Genomic DNA, 18,954 nt, shown 5'->3' with positions numbered 1-18,954 from the left:
TATCTTCTAAACTGTACATGCAGTGGTGAGTCTCTTTACAAGAATCCAAGGTCTGACCTGGCTGCTTAGCACAGAGGCTAGCTTTGAAGCTGTATTATCATACAAGGATAAAATATCCTCTAAAAACTGTCAACCAAAGTTTTCTATTTCCTCATTCATGTTATCTATGGAGGCCTAATATAATGAATTCTAACAGCATGTGGACTGTTATCAGTTTTTTATACAGATCTATCATGCAGTTATCTGAATTGGTTTGAAGCCAATAGCATAGACCTGGGGTTCCCAAAGTGGGGGTCACAAGCCATCACGGGGGGGCGGCTTGAAAATTGTACATTTTACATACTATTGTAAAAACAAGTTACAAAAGTAATTCAATTTCAAATAAAACGTATGAAATGAAAATGTAAAAATCATTAAGATGCACACAACTGTGTCTTTTATTAAAGGTTATATCAACACACAGTGCTAAAGTCTATACTTGGATATAACTTATATTCTGTTTCAATACTTTGTTGTAGTAAATTACTATATTAAAGGATTTCATGGTTTTTAGGCCATCTTTGGATAGCTCTATTATGGTGTGTGCATGGCATTCTGCAGCATTGTATTGTTCAACCACCTTTGGGAGTCACAATCTGAAAAGTTTGGGAGCCCCATAGTGTGTCAAGTATAGCACAGTATTGCATGCTGTTGAGAAACAATTTCAGCATACACTCTGTTGTATAGGTTAAAATATTTGCTTTGCAATAAAAGCAAGGAAATGTTTTAAGTCTTCATAGAGCTTTTTCCAAAATATGGCTATAGACATCCATTAAGATTCTCTATTCAATAAAAAAATATAGTTCTCTTGAGATTACATCAAAACTTCAAGATTTATCAAAAAGGTGGCTTCTTGTTGTGTTTTGGGAAAAGTCCAAGAGGTTTACTTTCTTCATAAGGTTTGGCAAACTAGATCTGCCTCCTAAATGTCATACATCTTTAAAACCCAGAGCTCCTTAAAATGTTTGTAGTGTCATGTAATGGGTGCTTTTTAGCCTTGCTCATGAGCCTCGTGTTCTGCAAAACCCCGTAAATATTGGCTATTCCTGATGCATCTGTTACAAGTATGTAGGCTCCTTAAAAGGCACTTTACTTTGGAAAGGGAGATGATGGATATAATGATTAATGATGTTGTTGATTTTCTTCCAATGAGGAATGTTATTGGTGACGACTAGCAAGAGGACAAGTGCAATAGCATTTGTAATATTGGGCTCGACATTAGCGGTTTAAAGTGCATGTGATTTCAGGCATACAGGCCTCAAGTGGACAATAATAATGATGCTGCTGCTTAAGGCTAGGTGTAAGATAGGGCCCACTGGGTTGTACATATACTATGGCTTTTCAAGGTTCCCAAAAGCTACATTTGGATGATTTTCGAGCCCCTTCCTTTCCATCCAGCAAACTCATCAGGCCCAACTTGTACTTAACCTGTATGACACACACACATCCAAATCCCAGTCCTCAGAGGATAAACCTTCATACATTTTACACTTCTTTAAGTAAAGCACTGTTGTTTTGATATATGTCATGGCCTTACAGAGTGGTATTTGTTGTAACCCCCCTTTTTCACTTCATCGGATGTGAGGAAGTTTGCATAAGGAAGCCCCTATAGGGCCTTAGAAATGTCGTGCAGTTTGAATTTTTAATGTATGATCTATCACTTATGGTTCTATATCTCCCTCTTTGTGTTGCTTCTAAAGCTTCCCTTTCCTTCCCTGTTTTCTGCTCTTCTTTGGGCTGTCTTTCCCATCTATATTGTACCATTAATCCTACCTGGCTTTACTCGCTCTTACATTTAGCTGCTGAGATCAAAGACGAGCCCACACCCCCTCAGGGGAACAGCTGTATTATTAAAGACTGAGAGATTGCTGTGGATCCTGTGAGGCAGCTCCTACTTGATAGAATTGTCTTTGGACTCACACATTGGAAAAAAGGTTGTAAAGGTTATGAAACCCCAGACAGCTAAGTCTCAGAGCAATAGAATTTGATAAAACTTGGAAGTAATTAAAAAAATGAGCCATTGTTACAGTTGGAGTAACAGACCCTCCTTCCTTTGTTTTGTCTTGCAGTGTTACGCGATGACTTCAGACAGAACCCGCAGGATGCGGTAGTGGCAGTCGGGGAGACAGCCAGTCTCGAGTGTCAGGCTCCACGCGGGCACCCTGAACCAACCACTTTCTGGAGGAAGGATAAAGCTCGTCTCGACCTCAAAGATGACAGAATCACGGTGGGTTAATCCTCAGGGAGCACTTTCTTTGACTTATGCTCTGAACCACGCACTCAATGCTTTTCCTTTTCACACTTTTTTTTTAACATTTTTATTTATCTATTTGTTTTTCTTTTTTTGTCTATTTTTTCCTGTTATTTCTATTTGCAATTGTGAAGCACCTTGTAACTAATTGCTTTAAAAGTGCTATATAAATTAAGACTTATTTACTTACATGCCTACAAGTCTTACAACAGGAAACACTTTAAATTTAAGTTTCTTTGTAATGAAGTACATTTTTTCACTTGTTTTATTTTGCAGGTCCGTGGGTCAAAGCTGACCATCACAAATACAAAGAAGACGGATGCAGGGATTTATGTTTGTGTGGCAGCTAACATGGTTGGAGAGAGAGAAAGTGAAAAAGCTCAGCTCTCAGTGTTTGGTAAGAAGTCAAACATATTTTCTCTTATTTTGGCGCAGAAAGAAATAAATCATGATTTTTATCTTGGTTTTTCTCTGCACTCTAGCTAATAAAGTATTTACCACTCCGTCCAAAAGTATATTGAGCTTCTATTTTTTTGTGTTCTGCTCTCATTCAGAACGACCAGTGTTTGTGCAGCGGCCTGTGAACCAGGTGGTCTTGGTGGACGAGAGTGTAGAGTTCAGGTGTCAGGTCCATGGTGACCCTCAACCCACGCTGCGCTGGAAAAAGGAGGACGTTGATGTTCCTCGCGGCAGGTGAGGAATATGTGTGGATGCGTGTGTAGTGCAATCATCTGTGTGTGCATGAGTGTTTGTGAGACACCACGGGTAAATGCTGGAGTACAGCTACAGTAATGAGTCCCACTAGAAGAAAATAATAGATTGAGTGTATTAACCAAGAAAGACTTTCATCAATGTGACAAAATAATTTATTAGCAGCAGAAAATCTCATTATTGGCTGTTTGAACTACTGTGCTAGCAGCAGATGAAAGACGTTCTATTGGCTGCTTTTGACAAATTCGCACTTTAAAGTTTTAGTGTGCTTTTTTTTTTTTTTTAAAGGCAAAAGATGGATGCATAGTAGGATATGAAGTATACATATGAGAAGCCTTCACAGTGATGCTGTTGATAGTTTAGACTTTTTACATGTTCTTTCTTTGCCAGGGCTCTAAAGCTAGGACTTTGCAGCGTTTACTTTTACATATCACTGTATTGCACATTGTTTTTGCACATGACCTCTGCAACACTTTGAACGTTTCTGTACAAACCAAACCTAAACCATCAATCTGATTCAAAACGTTACAACTTTTAAGAGACAAAGGACGTAGTTTTAAAAGCACAAGGACTCATCTCAGTGATTTTTGTTTATTTAAACTCTCAAGAACCTCTTTTTGCTTAGACCGCCCAGGTCAAAGCTAGTGATTTCAATATGTATTTTATCGCTAAAAACATTTCTACCTAAAGAAGCATATAGGACATGATAACATAAAAGAGGCCCTCTGTATGGTGTTTTTATTAGCATGACAGGTTAAATTGATCAAATTATTCAGTCACTTCAAATTGATCAAATTAAACAATCTGACAACTTAATTGGCTTTCTCTATGTTGTTGATAATGTCCAGCCGTGTGGGAAGATGTGGTTATTTTCTGTGGTTATTTTCTGCAGTAGTGCGTGATGCTGTTGAGTTGGACTGCATTGTGTTGAAAGGTGTTCCTGTGGTTTTGTACCCTTGTGTACCCACATGAGAACACACATTAATTGCATTGCGATCCCATTAAAACACTTGTTTTTTCAGTAGCTGTTGATAGGCTTTTATTCTTTGGTTACAGCACATCTTATTCAGCAATCCATCAAAAACCTTCTTTTTTTAAATTTCTTCTCATGGTTTAAGTCCTCTACAGATTAGACGTTGCACAAATCGGAAGCAGCACATTTTCCTGGAGTTTAAGAATGTGTTTGACGTGAATGCTTATTACTATGAAGTGCTCTCCCTTTTTGACAGCTAAAAGTGATCATAGATTATGTTCTTGGAAAGGTTTTAATTATTAACAGAATTAAGTAGAAGAATCAACTAAAAAAGAAAAGAACACTTCTAAAAAAATGTCTCCCCTAAAAATGGGAAACACTGATTGTGCTGCAGTTTTGCACTAGCACCTGTTAGCTGCTGTAGAAACTCATGCTGTAGGAACAAAATGATTCCCTCACCAGCATATTGTTTACATTAATGTATTATTGCAACTTTAGCGTATTATTGCGAATAGACAATAATACCTGCCTGTGTCTCTGTCTGGTAATCTGTCTGCCATCCTGCATTGTCCTCTACCTTCAGTCTCCTTTGACTCTTAAAAACATGTCCTACTTTCAGACCAGCCTCACCTCACTTCCCTACTTCCACTTATTTCATTCTTCCCCTAAACCCCTCGGCCTCTTGGGAAGTCTGTATCTGGGTCAGAGATGTGCTATGAATGGAGTCCTCACCAGACTCCGGACAGACCTCGCAACCCCGATCGATATTCTGCCCACACCCCTTTCGGAACATCTATTTTCAAATGTGACTTTTTCTCACCCCTTGTGCCATTTCTCTGCCTGACTTGTCTTCCCTCTCTGAATCAGCATGGCTGGCTTCACAATTTCACAGGATCTCTCACGCCAAAAGGGACCCCAGAGAGGGAGAGCCTGGCTCCTTGCTCCTCCACTCATTCTGTGTGTAGCCCCTCTGAGGCGCTTATCTAAACTTTGGTCTCTGAGATGTTTCTCTCACTCTAACTGCACCACTGCCGCTGCTGCCTCTGCTGCTGCTCACATACTATGCTGCACTAGTGGATACACACGGATGCATGCAACACGTCTATGAATTAGTCATTTCTTACCGCTCGGCTCATTCATCAAATTCGGTTTGTCAGACTGAGCCACTCCCTTCCTCTCAGACTGTTTGTCTGTCTCTCCCTCTGTCTCTGTTTCCCTCTCTCTCCAAACACAGATGCACTCACGCACGCACACACATATACAGTACAATATAGTATACAGCACAAGCCCACACCACAGTGGGTGGCTCGTCTTTATAAATATTGAAATAGTGGAACAGCCAGGGTTCCAGCTGAAAGCACCTTTCATTTTACCATGCCTTCATCTCAGCATAATTGCTCGCCTTTTCTCTGCCTCTGTTGCAGAGCGTGTGCAGCAGGGAGTCTTAATTGCCTTACAAAGTCTGTCTTTATTCTATCAAAAATGACACAACCTCTTTAAAAGCTTCCATCTTAAGCATCAAAACACATTCGCATACTTTAGCCGGTTTGTTTGTTTTAATGATTTTATGGAAGACAAATTTCATCATTGCTGTGTGTCTTCCAGTTTGATTAAACCCGCCGGAGATACGTCTGATGTCAATGTTCCTCTTGTGTTGCCAGGTATGACATCAGATATGAAAAGGAGGACTTCCTGCTGCGGATAAAGAAAGCTTCAGTGAGCGATCAGGGAACATTCACCTGCCTGGCAGAGAATCGTGTGGGTAAAGTGGAGGCCTCTGCCTACCTGACGATCAGAGGTGGGTAACTGCCCGACGACTCAGAGCTCATAACCCATCCCTTACAAACGGTGTCTCCCGAAGCAGGCCACAGGACAATCACTCCTTTATTGCCCACTTTACGAGTGTTATTGCCCCCCTGTTGGAAAGCCTGTGCCCGGCCTCAAATTTCCTTTCTTATGACAGGTTGCTGTGGTTGATTGTTTCAGATCTCTAGCCAGGCTCCAGATATGAACAATCTAACCAGCTTTAAGTGAGCAGTTATGGCTTCTCCACGGGGGCTCATTCTCAACCAACTCGCCCACTCACTCGATATTTACACCACATCTAACGGAGGGAGCCGTTTCGTAGTAAAGGTTGATGTCGTAAAGCAGCTCAGATCTCTCGTGTGTGTGCTTTGCATTGTTATAAGCTTTAGAAAGCAAAAACCTTAGCCTTAACTGCATTCATCATACATACTGCACATCACATATATCATAATGTTAACAGCTAACTCATTCCCTATTATTTGCTTTCTATTTTAGATTTGTATGCTCGTTCTCATTACTCATGCATGGATTGTCTAATACCTGAAGAAGATGTTCTGATCCCCTCTTAAGATTGGTGCTTGAGCTGAGGAAGATTTATTTTCAACTAAATATGTCCCTATTGTTAAGTCTGATTTGTTCTTCTGCTTGAGAAAAAAAAAATGACTCAAGCAAATGATTCACACTGGATGGGCAGACAGATGTTTTGGATTCACATTATGAAACACTTTAAACGCATTTAATGTGGTCTGTACAAACCAGCCTTTTTCAAAAGGTCCACTCTTTAAGCATAATTTCACTTTACAGTGTAAACACGTACTACCGAGTCATAGGTGAAGTTTTACGGAGAGCTTGTGCATCAGGTTGTTGTTGGTATTCCGACCCTCCTCATGGCGCCATTTCCTTTGAGGCTCCATGCCATCACCTGCTTTTGATGACCGAGTTCCACCCTCTCCCTCTTCCTTAATCTTCATGGATGGAAACCCAACTCCATCTCATTCATTTCTGAATTTCATTCTTATTTTTCTGTCCTTCTGTTCTACTCCTCTGCTCTCCGTCTCTCTGTGTGTGTTTATCTCACCCACACCATTGTTGTGTCACCAGCTCGCCCCGTTGGTAAGTAAGAGCTGATCCCATTGTGCATGCGTTGCTCTCTTTCAGTTTTATTGGTCACACACGTGTATGCATGTAACTCTTGTGGCATTCCACAAACACGTTCATCAAACTAATACTGGACATGCATATCTAATTTTATTTTTTTTTTACAATCAACCCCTGACTTCTCCTGGCAGTTTCCTGTCAAGACTGTGGAATAACCACCTCACTTCCTTCAAAATGGGCGTCCACATTCAGCCCGGTTGATATGTCTCAGTTTAAAAGATGTTGATAGGCACCTTGTATATGAGCTGATAGCATTCATTCTAATGTTTTACAGCTGGATGAATGGCTTGTGTGAATGGCATAGTCTATGAAGATGTATTGCATGAACCTTTTAGCTTCTAGCCGGACTTTCAGTCCAAACATTTTTTTTTTCTTTTAAACCACTTCTCCTCTTTGAAGCTCCTTGAGAAGCCTATGCTAATGTATTGCTGTCATTGTATGGTTTATTTTACCTTGATCCTCAGAGGCACCCCAGTTTGTAGTGCGACCCCGTGACCAGATTGTTTCGCAAGGTCGAACTGCTACATTTCCGTGTGAGACCAGGGGAAAACCTCAACCCACTGTCTTCTGGCAACAAGAGGGTAGCCAGGTAAGGTTACTGACTGTGAAGAAATGTGCATATATGTGTAGATGTTGATATGTGTGCATGATGGCGGAATTAATGTGTCAATATTCTGGTTTACATTGCAATAGAGGCATAGATTCTACAGCAGCATCCAGAGTAAAGTATCTAAAATATTGTCTGATTGGAATGATCAAACCAGGGTTCAGCAGAGTGTGGTTCTGTTCCACACACGGATAGTGAAGTGGTCATTTATCATCAATCTACACTCGTCTGACCCGCTCATTCACTGGGCAAGAAACAATGTCATGTGCTACATTAGAGTCATTAGACATAATGAAAGCAGGCTAATGTCCTTTCCTGCCCATCAGCTTGTCTGCTTGGAGTGCAGAAAGGGACAATGCTGATGCCTTAATTTTTCATGACCGTGACTGCAGGTTATCACAGCAGGATTATCACTCTGGGGATAAACTGCCATTCAGACAAAGTAAAAAAAAAGAGACATTGACCCAATTTTCAAGCCCAGTTGGACCTATTTGCTAGAAAATGAAAGCAAATGAGTGTTTGAAACCTCAAATGTCAGCTTTCCAACGATGTAAAGTTAGAGAATATCAAGTACAATAAATCCAGTCTCCAGTCTCCCTCGGGATCAATAAAGTATCTATCTATCTATCTATCTATCTATCTATCTATCTATCTATCTATCTATCTAGCTAGCTAGCTAGCTAAATACAACTTAGAACTTTTGGGCAAAGTTATCCTCCAGAATACTTTATAAACCAGTATTGTCAGCATAAATAATAATGAGTGGCAACTTCCTACAGATGAGTACAGTAAAATGGAGGCCCTTATCATTGTCTCTGATAGCATTGCCTTCAAGGTTGCTAAGTGGGTTTCATCCCTTTCACCTTTCAAGAAAAAATAATCTGAACATACTGGAGTCACTTTCCTCGAGCAAAGCTTTTTTGATTGACGTGTCAACTCTCTCACTCGTTGATGTGTCTGTCATTGAAGAAACATTGCAACATTGAAACCTGTGGTTTCTTAAAATTCAGTTAGAGATGCTAATTAAAGCTTTTGTATCTTCCGGGCTTGATTATTGTAATTCCCTCTTCTGATGGTCCCAAATGAAGCTGCAAGATTGTCAACCGAACCAGCAGGTCCATTCAAATTACTCTCGTTTTTTTCTCTCTGCATTGGCTTCCAAATTTAGAATACCTTTTAATTTTGTTTATGAAGCCCTGCATGAGCAAGCACCTGCTTATATATTTGCTCCATCCCTATATCACCAATAGAAATATCAGGTCTTCTGAACAGGGTCTATACTTGCTGTTCCTCGTGTCAGATTGAGAACCACAAGTAAAGGGTGCCTTTGATTTTGTGGCTCAGACACTTTGAAACCGTCTGCCTCAATGTTGCTGTTGTTACTATGTTGGTAATAATTTGTGAAGCCATGTGTGACCTCCCTAAAGTTGCTATACCAAATAAATACATTATTATTACTATTATAATGTGAACATGCTGTTAAAAATACTAGGGTTAAAATTAAAGAGCTAAGCATTTCCAGATTGACTCTTGAGATGTATCATGAAAGCCACTGACCATGTAAAGTATTCTTACCATAATAGTTATTACCAAACAGGTCTGCCATCTATGTCTGCTAATATCTCTTCCCACTTTCATTCCCTGTAGGATCTTCTGTTTCCCAACCAGCCAACACAGGGCGATAGCCGTGTTTCTGTGTCCACGAATGGAGAGTTGACTATTTCATCTGTGCAGCGCTCTGATGCAGGTTATTACATCTGCCAAGCCCTCACTGTAGCAGGCAGCATCATGGCCAAAGCCCAGCTTGAGGTTGCAGATGGTAAGGCTGGACACGTGCAATAATATGAAAAGTGATTTTTATTTGTAATGTCAGTTAACAGCCCTGAAATATTCTGTAGAAATTACGTTATAGCTACATGCTATTGTTATGCCCTATTAAGTATATCATGCATCAGGGAGTTGCATTCATAGCATTAGTGAGTACTCAAAATGCAGTTGCATGGTTGAGTGTTTTAATACTCAGGTCATTGTGAGAGAATGAAAACTGTCCTGCTAGATGGCAGAGGCAGCAGTATATTTGTCAGAAAGGACAGACAAATCAGCAGCAACTTCAGATTTTTAAGAACATGTTAAAGAAATAGGCTGCAAAAGAAGTCAACCATCTTTCATTTTTTTAGTGTCAAAATAAAAACTGTTGTTATTATGTTGCTTAAACTTGGTTGCGTTACTATAAACATTACGTCATATTTCAGAGCCTTGTCAATAGTAATCTGTGTTTCATGTTGTTGTAGGTTTTTTCATTTATTTATTTTTTATGCAATCTTGTGTGTATATTCATTAAAACATATGATGGTCCAGCAGCATTGTCAAGACATAATCACACACTGAATGGCAGTTTTTCTGATGCCATTTCTCAGCCTAACACTTCTGTGTGCATAGACGCTCGTGTATGTTCTAAAAGCCTGTCCCCACACTTTTCATTAACACCTCACTGTGGTAAATTTGAATGGACTGAAAATACTGAAACTGTGAGGAAAAAAAAAAAATACTGTCTTCTTGATGGAGAGACACTTTTCACTTTTTTTTTTTCAACCAAGCTTTAATGTCAGCATTAAGTGCTGAGCCGCTGCCAGCTGGATGCTGTTTATGCCCTTTTTTCCATTTGTTTCTTGGCTTTTCCTCCCACACATTATTAAATTAACATCTGTTGAAGTGTTTTTAAGAGAGGAAATGACTGGTGTTCTGTCACTCAGAGGAGATGGATCAATATCAAAATGTTTAGTTTAGAGCAGGCGGGATTGAAGGGATGTCCTTGATTGATGGTGGAAAACTGGGAACTATACTGTGATACCAAGTGGAGTTTCTGAAGCTTGCACACTGTTGTATCTAAGTTTGGTTTGGTACTAGGGAGTCCTTTTTGAAGAGTGGTATCTATGCATCATGGGCCTGTTTCTTCTCTGAGTTGCATGGTACAGTGGATGTGGATGCGAGAACATTGTCGTTGTTGGTGTGTCAGACATACCAAAACATCCACAGTTAGCTGGATGGACTCAGCCTGTCAGCAGTTGCCCTTGCTTCCTCTTTTTTCTACTTTTATTCCAATTTGCAAACCAACTAACGGGGGAGAAAGGAGGCTGCAGCAACCTTGGGTGGGCACAGTACGATACAATCGTACCTCATGTGAAAAAGCCCAAACACTACTAAACATTTGAAGTTTTCCACAACATACTAAATTGAATAACAACTTTCTAAAGGTTGAATTATGGACTGGTGCTCTGTCCTGGCTGTTTTCTTGCATGTGTGACTGATGGGTTTATCAATTATCCAGTTAGGCTTGAAAGCATGGTACGTGCTGAGACTTAAAGATGAAGCTATAGTGACTCTTGTTCTGTGCAACCTAATGCACATGCGGTACCACATGTGCATGCAAGCTGAAGACATGTATGTGTATGGATCAAAACAAGCATTGCATCTCACCACTCATTGCTGAAACTTGTTTGCCTTCCTCCTTGCATGCGAACAGAGCAATAGAGACGTTTGAGATGCTGCAAAAGAGGTCTGACAGGATTCTATAGATGTGAAACTGGGTCACTATTAGAATCTACTGTGAAGAATCCAAGCTGACCACAGCAGCTGACCTCAGTGGAGCAGCATGTTACACTTCTTTTTCCAAGACATCTTTAAAGCCTACGGGGGATTTGTGTTCGATACAAGATAGCTTTTTAGTGTAGCATCACCTCAACCTGTCTGACTGATTCTCACACACACTGAGGATGCCTGGAGGCTACCGTGGCAACTCGGGTGAGGCTAGATCAAAGAGTACAAACCCTGACCCCAGGAGCTACCCTTATATAATCTTGAGTAGTGGTGAAGCAGTGTTTGTAGAAAAATCTGCTTAATAAGACGTTTTCATTACATGAAAGTTCAAATTCTCCAAATGTTATCAGCATCTGACTTACAAAAAAGTGATTAGCGTCAATATCTCTTTATCTGCAAACCTTCTTTAAAACTTTTTCATTAATTGTGCAGCCTTAGGAGCCTCAGATATAATTGATAAACAATCCCCAAAAATCACATTTTAATATAACCTTTGTCACAAAGGCTGGTTTGTGATTGCATTTCTACAATTGCTAATGCTAAATAGGAAACAGCAAATTTACAGTTTGATGGTTGTGTAATCTTTTGGGGAATTGATAGCTTGCTATACAGTGAATGTAATTTTCCCTAAAGATCTCTCAAAATCATCTGTGACAGTATACAGTATGGTCCAATCATATGCTCACCTGAAGTTCCCCATTAAAATCTAATTGGTGAATGAAATCACAAAACATGTTAATCCCTCTAAAGTCTTGTCAACACCAGGCTATGTGATGTTTAAATTGGAACATATTCTAACACATATTAACCAGCAATTAGCACGCCGTTCTGCATACTGTCCATGCACTTATTTGTAGCTGATTTCTTGGCTATTCTGCTTGAGCTGCACCATTCCTCATTGTGCTGAAGGAGGTGTGATTAAAGATAAGACTTGTGGAACCTGCTGTAAACACTTGTGCGAATGGAGACAGACCTGATAACAGCAGAAAGCAGCAGTGAGGAAATTGGGAGCGGGGGGTAGTTACAAGGCCTACAGAGCTTCAACACTCCAGAAATTACTGTTTGGGAGAGCAGAGGCTGTTTTCTGGGTGATATAACATGCTTTAAAAAGCTTTAAATGAGATGAGTTGTTGTTCTACTTGGCATGCTAATTCCAGTTTAGTCTTGTGTGTGACTGTGTTTTAGGTTTTTGTTGGGGGAGGGTGGTCGTGGGGAGGGATGCAAAGAGGGAGGAGGTGCAGCCATGAGTCAGAGCAGGAGGAGAGGGGACAGGATGTGTTGAGAGGTGTTATAAAGAAGGTATGGTAATTAGCACCGCGGGTGAAGCATCGTTAATCCTCCCCTAGTAATTAAAGCTCAAAGGTGTGACGCAGTGCCATGAGCACACTGCCCTGCTGTGGAAAAGCCTCGCAAAACAGTCACTTCCCCTCACAACAAATCCAACTGATTGAACCCGAACATCTTGGGCCTGCAACCACTCGTGCAATTACTGCAATCACAAATTAACACCTTGTGATAAGGTCATGTGTGTTTTTTCGCAAATCTACCCAGAATTCTAACCCGTTAGAGCAGAAAATGATTGTTCCATGCCAATCCCATGACATCAGTACAAAAGTGCCGGAACGTATTCATTTAGTGCTAATGCCCTGTCCTTGTTTATTAATCCTAGCCCTTAAAGGCCGCCCACCACCAATCATTCGGCAGGGCCCATCCAACCAAACGCAAGCGGTGGGAGGTGTGGCCCTACTCAGTTGTCTGGCATCAGGGGACCCAGAGCCCACAGTCACCTGGCGAAAGAATGGGGCCAGCCTGCTTGGAAAGGACCCTCGGTTTTCCCTACTGGAGCATGGTAGCCTTCAGATCCAGAGTACCAAGGTGGGTTATCATTGCTTTGGACAAAAGCACCTGCTAAATGAATTGTAAAATAGTTGATAATAAAGAGATGCACAGGAGGTAAGATAACAAATTTGAATAATGTTCCCCAATCTCCTTCTAGCTATTATAGTTGATCTGATACAGATTCTAGTGTGAAAATATCTCCAATATGAAGTTTTAGGTATTTTTTTTACAGTCTATTGAAGGGATACTTCACCCATTTACATGAAGCTATGTATCATTAGAAACATGGTAGTAGTGTTGGTCGTCTATCCAGCCCTCATTTTGCCCTGAGACGAGAAAAATATGTTTTTCTTTGCCTGGAAGTTTTCTTCATGTGATGCAATATGACGCTTTTTCAATCACATGAAGAAAACTTTCAAGCAAAGACCATTCAACACTGCTGCCATGTTTCAAATGATACACAGCTTCATGTAAATGGGTGAAGTATCCCTTTAAGTTTGGACATTATGCATAGAAAGAACATGATAAGTTGTCCAATCTTCTTTTTAGACCTTTGCAGCCTGTAGTGCTGCATACTATATCCAGGGCTTCAGTGCTGATTTCAACACAAGCTATTTTGTTGTCCCATGTTTGACAAAATTAGTATAACACAGCCTATCCATAAGAAACCCTGAATGGGATCGTTATAGAGTATATATCTCGATGTAGCTATAAAATTTATTTTCTTTGTTTGTCTAAAAAATAACACATTTAGTAAGTAAAACATTTACAGTAGTTCAACAAAGTCTGGATCTTAGTTTTGTACTTTTAGCCATCACCTTGGTTTTTGTATTTGCCCATCATACCCTTCTATTGCATGTGGTGGATGAAAGAGAAATTCTCTCGTCTGCCAGCTGATGTCATCTGAATGTAACTCAAATGGACAAGTGCAGAAAGGTTGCTTTTAAAATATGAATAGAGTATTGATTTTTACAAGTTGTTAAATGCTACTATTTAGCCTGAATCTCTGATGCTGCAGTTAGATCCAAGGACAGAGACCAGAGAGAGGAGTCTAAAGGGGGCTTATATAATGGAGGGACTGCAATATACAGTATCCTGTCAGAGTGTCAAAGTGCTCTGCCTGTGTCACTCTCTCCTTTCCTCTCTCTCTCTCTTGAGAGAGATAGGTGACTTGTCAGCAGCTCCTAAGGCATAGGCAATATAAAATAGATTGTCATATCACTTATATCCTCTGTCAGCACTGATGATGGTAATGTTGATGACTCGGGGAATGGAGGGTGACTATTATTGGAGAAAATCAATTAAGAAAATTAATGTCAGCTCTTACTGGGCTCTTTTTTTTTTTTTTTTTTTTCATTGGTCGGTGCTAAAGTTTCTCCTCATCCACTCTCCGGCTTTTCTCGAGCCAAATGCAGGCCAGTGGAGGTTAATGCATTTGTACTGTACTACTAGCTGCAAACCTCCTTCAAGAGCTCAGACTGACGTAAGAGCTTGTAGAAACCATCTGGGATCACAGTTACAAAGGCTATTGGATTCCGTGGAAAACAGCAACAGAGAACAGCATGAAAGCTGCATTATTTAGGATTTAGAAAGGCGGTGGAAAACTGAAGAGTTTCACAGACGATTTCACCTAACTTTCTTGTTGTTAGAGTTGGATTTGGTTGCCGTTTGAACTCTTAGATCAGCTGAATGGTCATGATAGTTAATGCAGACAGATGTGTTTGCCTTACTAATAAAATCATCATCTGTTTTTTTCTCAGCTGTCTGATTTGGGGTTGTACACCTGTGTTGCCACCAGCTCCAGTGGAGAAACATCATGGAGTGCCTACTTGGATGTTAGAGGTCTGCTTAAGTAGAAGAAAAAAAATCACATGAATAATTAACACCATTTTTGCATATCAAGCATAAAATTACTTCAAATGCTTTGCCGTTTCAGGTATTAATTTTCAATCTCTGCTTTTTTTCCAAGACTCCCCTGACCTCATAGACTTCCTGTCTCACAACGCGTCCGCCCTCCCAGGGCCGCCCTCCAAGCCAGAGGTCACTGATGTCACCAAGAGCAGTATCTCGTTGTCATGGGAACCAGGGCCAGAGGCGGGCTCCCCTGTGTCGTCCTATGTCATCGAGGCCTTTGGGTATGTCTGTGACCTATGGCTTCTGGCTACATTTAGTGACCCCAAAAACTCTCATGGCGGTTACAGACGGGGGTGTTTTTAAAAAAAAAAAAATATTTAGGGGGCATACAATTAAGCCAGTGCACTCTCAAGGAGAAAACATGTGGATGGTTTATTACATTCATTTTAAAAGAGGGAGAAACGTTCTGGTGTTTTAATTTTTATGCTAATGATTCTGCAATAAAAGCTCACTTTAAGCAGAACATGATTGGCATGTGAGAATTAGCTTCATTCTTTCCTTATCAAAATGTAGACAAAAAGAAAGGCTTTCAAAGGAGCATGTTTCATAATTGTTACCCTGATCTTTTTGATGATGACATCTAGCATTTCAAATCATTTCCTTTGCCAGTACCATGTGACCTGTCATTTCTCCTGCCAGTTTGTAGACGCACCGCCAGAAAGTATAGACCAAAAAAAAAAAAAATGTCTAGATGACTTCAATAGGGGACAAAAATCATCCTAATTAATACATTTGACCATGCATCTTTTACAGTCAGTCAGTGAGTAACAGCTGGCAGACAGTAGCGGACCACGTAAAGACCACCGAGTTCACAGTCACTGACCTCCGACCCAATACTGTCTACCTGTTCATCATCAGGGCGGTCAATGCTCAAGGGCTCGGGGACCCTAGCCCCATGTCTGAGCCGGTCCGGACCCAAGGTAGAAGAATAAACAAACATTTGAATGTACTCTTTTTGATCATGCCAGTCCATTCTACATGCATATATCCCTTTTTTGTCTCCTAGACATAAGTCCCACAGCACAGGGAGTAGACCATCGCCGTGTGCAGAAGGAATTAGGGGATGTGGTGGTCAGCATGCATAACCCTGTGGTTCTTAGCTCCACCTCTGTGCAGGTTACATGGACTGTAAGTACTTTGAACACTTCCATCATTTAAATTGATGTACAGCTGCATTTACCTTCAGAGCAGCAGAGCAAATCCAAGCTTGTTTTAAAACTTTTAACTTGGTATGGCACCGTGTTTTGGGATTGATGGCACACACACGGACACACACACACACACACACACACACAAAGTAAACACGATGGGATGGTTACGCATTCATAGTCGGAACAGATGGTGCTCCATCAATTTAGAATGGTTTGAGGTGATGCAGGAATCAAGACTAATGTTTCTATTCAGAACAAATATATCACCATTAGGTGCTACATGTGTCACTTCTGGAGGCTGTTTGCAGTCAGCCTTTTATCTGGGAAATGTTCTCTCTGTCTGTTGGCAAGGTGTCCTCGCTGTCTGCTGCTGCAGGTTAATGACACACCTAGGATGGGCTTACAACAGTCTGCTATTTCATGCTTGTCACTACAACAACCATGTACTGTAATAGAGCCCTCAGACTGAACAAGTGACAGGATAAAGCTGTGTTTGTGGTCCATCTGAATTGTTCCACGGACGTTATTTGAACAGGCTCCATTTGCAGGAAAAACACTGATTACCCGTGAACCTCTTTTTTTGGATTGTTGAAATTTGTCACAGGCATATTCTGTACACAGGAAATGAATATATAGACTCTTGTTTTAAAAGTAAAGCCCATGGGAGATGCCTTAAATCTGGATTATTTCAAATAGCAAAATAAGTCCAATTGCAACATAGAAGAAGGGAAAATTAGCCGACTTCACCATTGATTTTAAATCCAGGATGTATTACCCGGTACAGGTTACTTTTCAGATTTACTGTCTTGTTGGGGGTTTAAAAAAAAAAAAAAAAAAGATACACATTTCAACTCTTTTATATACAGTATCTTTCCTATGTTAGCCTTGTACTGAGAAGCCTCTCTCCGGTGTCTAGTCGATACATTGAACATTTTTTTTGCTTCAATAACATCATGTTTGAAAGACATATGTTTGCTGTCTCTTGTGTTACAGGAACAACACTCAATATTTCACGGCTGCAAATCAAAGTGAATTGTGAAATAGGCACACAGCAGCTATCTTCAAAGAAATAGTGTACAGAGAAAAGTCAGTTCATGTTTAGACCTTGAACATAGGAAATCTTTTTGTTAAGTAACATAGTAGGTTGTACTGCATTCAGTGTTTGTACAGTTTTTGGACTCACAAATCTTTGTGCTAACAACTTGTGGACTGAGGCTATACACAAAGAGAGAAGTAGACTGACGAGATGGGTGACGAGCAGCTGCAATATATTGCTTGTAAAAGCTTTTTCTTGCTTCTGCACTTGTTAACATGCCATTACTATGAGTTGTATCTGTTACATATTTTACAGCTCTACAGATATGAACTCTGAGTGTGTTGTGATTCAGCATTTTGGCTCCAAATTGAGCTGTAGTCTTCTTCTCAGGGGTCCTGTTCAGTTTTGGGAAAAAAAACATTTCATCTCTCCTCATATGGTTCCTTCTTCTCAGCTGCTTCATTAAATTAAACTGTATGATTAACTAAGCATGCATTGTCACTGACAGAGGACCCAAACTGAATGCTGATCCAAAGCTCCAAAACAATTTACACACAGATGTACAACCCCGACTACATCATTACCATGCAATATGTCCTCATCCCGCCTCTCCTTCTCAGGTGGAGAATCCATCGCAGTTTATTCAAGGCTACCGGGTCCTGTACCGGCAAACATCAGGTCTACCCTCCCCAGGGCCGTGGCAGATAGAGGACCTGAAGGTCGCCTCAGAGAGGGACATAACTCTCTCAGGTCTTAAGAAAGGCATTGTGTACGAGATCAAAGTGCGGCCATACTTCAATGAGTTCCAGGGTGCAGACAGTGAATCCATGACGGCACGTACCATGGAAGAAGGTAAGCGTCAGTTAATTTCCATTTCTCACAAAAAGTGATTTCTCTGCTGACTCTGTAGGAAGAAATGAAAGATTAAGTTAGTTATGCATGAGCAGATGCTCTTGTGTAAACGATTCTTCTTACTTTTAAATTTAGTTGCCGCTTGTAATTGCTACAAGGCTAGATAGTAATGGATAATGGCATTTCAAGTACAACCACCCACACACGTATGCTACTGCGGTGCTACATGTAAGTCCGCTGTGTGGGAAAACAGGTCTCTCAGACAGCGCAGTGGGAGTCTGTGACAAGCGCGGGCCTCTGTGGCTCAGTATGCAGAGGTGGGGGAGGGCACAGACTGTCTCTTTTGACATAAGCTCAACTCTTACGCTGCTCCTCTGTGGACCCCTGCTGCCATGTCTCCGTCACACACCAACCATACCAGTATTATCTGAGCCTCCAATACCAGCACACACACACACAAATACACACATGTTATTTAGTTTATTAGTGATGCTGTTGTCCTTGTCCTCTTGTACTGCAGATTAAATTTTCAAGTGCAAATTCTTCTCAGGATGACTATTCTTAGTATAGGACCGTGTAATATAAGAAAGTGCAACATAATTATTAGGTAATTGCATCTTTTAGTTTATTACCTCAAAAATGGCCTATGAATCAATGTTTTTTTTTAAGACTGAATCTAGTTATGCAGCGAGAGTTCTGGAATAGCTCTTAGCTAATTTGTAATGCCTTAAATTTAGCTAAAAAAAAAAAAAAAGGCCAAATGTACCATACAATACCAATACACAAATATTGGTTAAAAAAAAAGCCTTGGGTAAAAATAGTTCAATCCACTTCCTGAATAAACTTCCATTAACTTCTTCAAATAATAATCCCAAACAATTCATTAATTCCACTTCTTTCAACCCCATGCAAGTTGATATATTTGACACAACGCTCATTGACATGGATCTGTTGTTAATCCAGCTCAGGTGTTGCAACTTCCTGTAAAGCGATCTTTAAGCATCTTGTTTCTTCGAGCCA

The 18,954-nt window shown here is 40.4% G+C and overlaps 1 protein-coding gene across 1 annotated transcript in view; it reads left to right on the top strand.

Annotated features, from left to right (window-relative positions):
- The window catches only part of LOC306831539 (roundabout homolog 2-like), an 84,350-nt gene that overhangs the window by 45,275 nt on the left and 20,121 nt on the right, over positions 1–18,954 (top strand). Inside the window, exons 3-14 of the mRNA XM_079355694.1 lie at positions 2,109–2,266; positions 2,567–2,687; positions 2,845–2,983; positions 5,636–5,772; positions 7,403–7,527; positions 9,193–9,364; positions 12,812–13,017; positions 14,742–14,823; positions 14,951–15,116; positions 15,649–15,815; positions 15,902–16,023; positions 17,703–17,934. Coding sequence (XP_079211820.1) covers positions 2,109–2,266; positions 2,567–2,687; positions 2,845–2,983; positions 5,636–5,772; positions 7,403–7,527; positions 9,193–9,364; positions 12,812–13,017; positions 14,742–14,823; positions 14,951–15,116; positions 15,649–15,815; positions 15,902–16,023; positions 17,703–17,934 — 1,827 coding nt within the window. The remainder of the gene's footprint in view (positions 1–2,108; positions 2,267–2,566; positions 2,688–2,844; positions 2,984–5,635; positions 5,773–7,402; positions 7,528–9,192; positions 9,365–12,811; positions 13,018–14,741; positions 14,824–14,950; positions 15,117–15,648; positions 15,816–15,901; positions 16,024–17,702; positions 17,935–18,954) is intronic.

The sequence above is a fragment of the Symphodus melops genome (assembly GCF_947650265.1).
Source record: "Symphodus melops genome assembly, chromosome: 11".
In the NCBI taxonomy this organism is placed as follows: domain Eukaryota; kingdom Metazoa; phylum Chordata; class Actinopteri; order Labriformes; family Labridae; genus Symphodus; species Symphodus melops.
The sequence above is the reverse complement of the archived record's forward strand: the minus strand, read 5'-3'. Positions and strand labels throughout refer to the sequence as shown.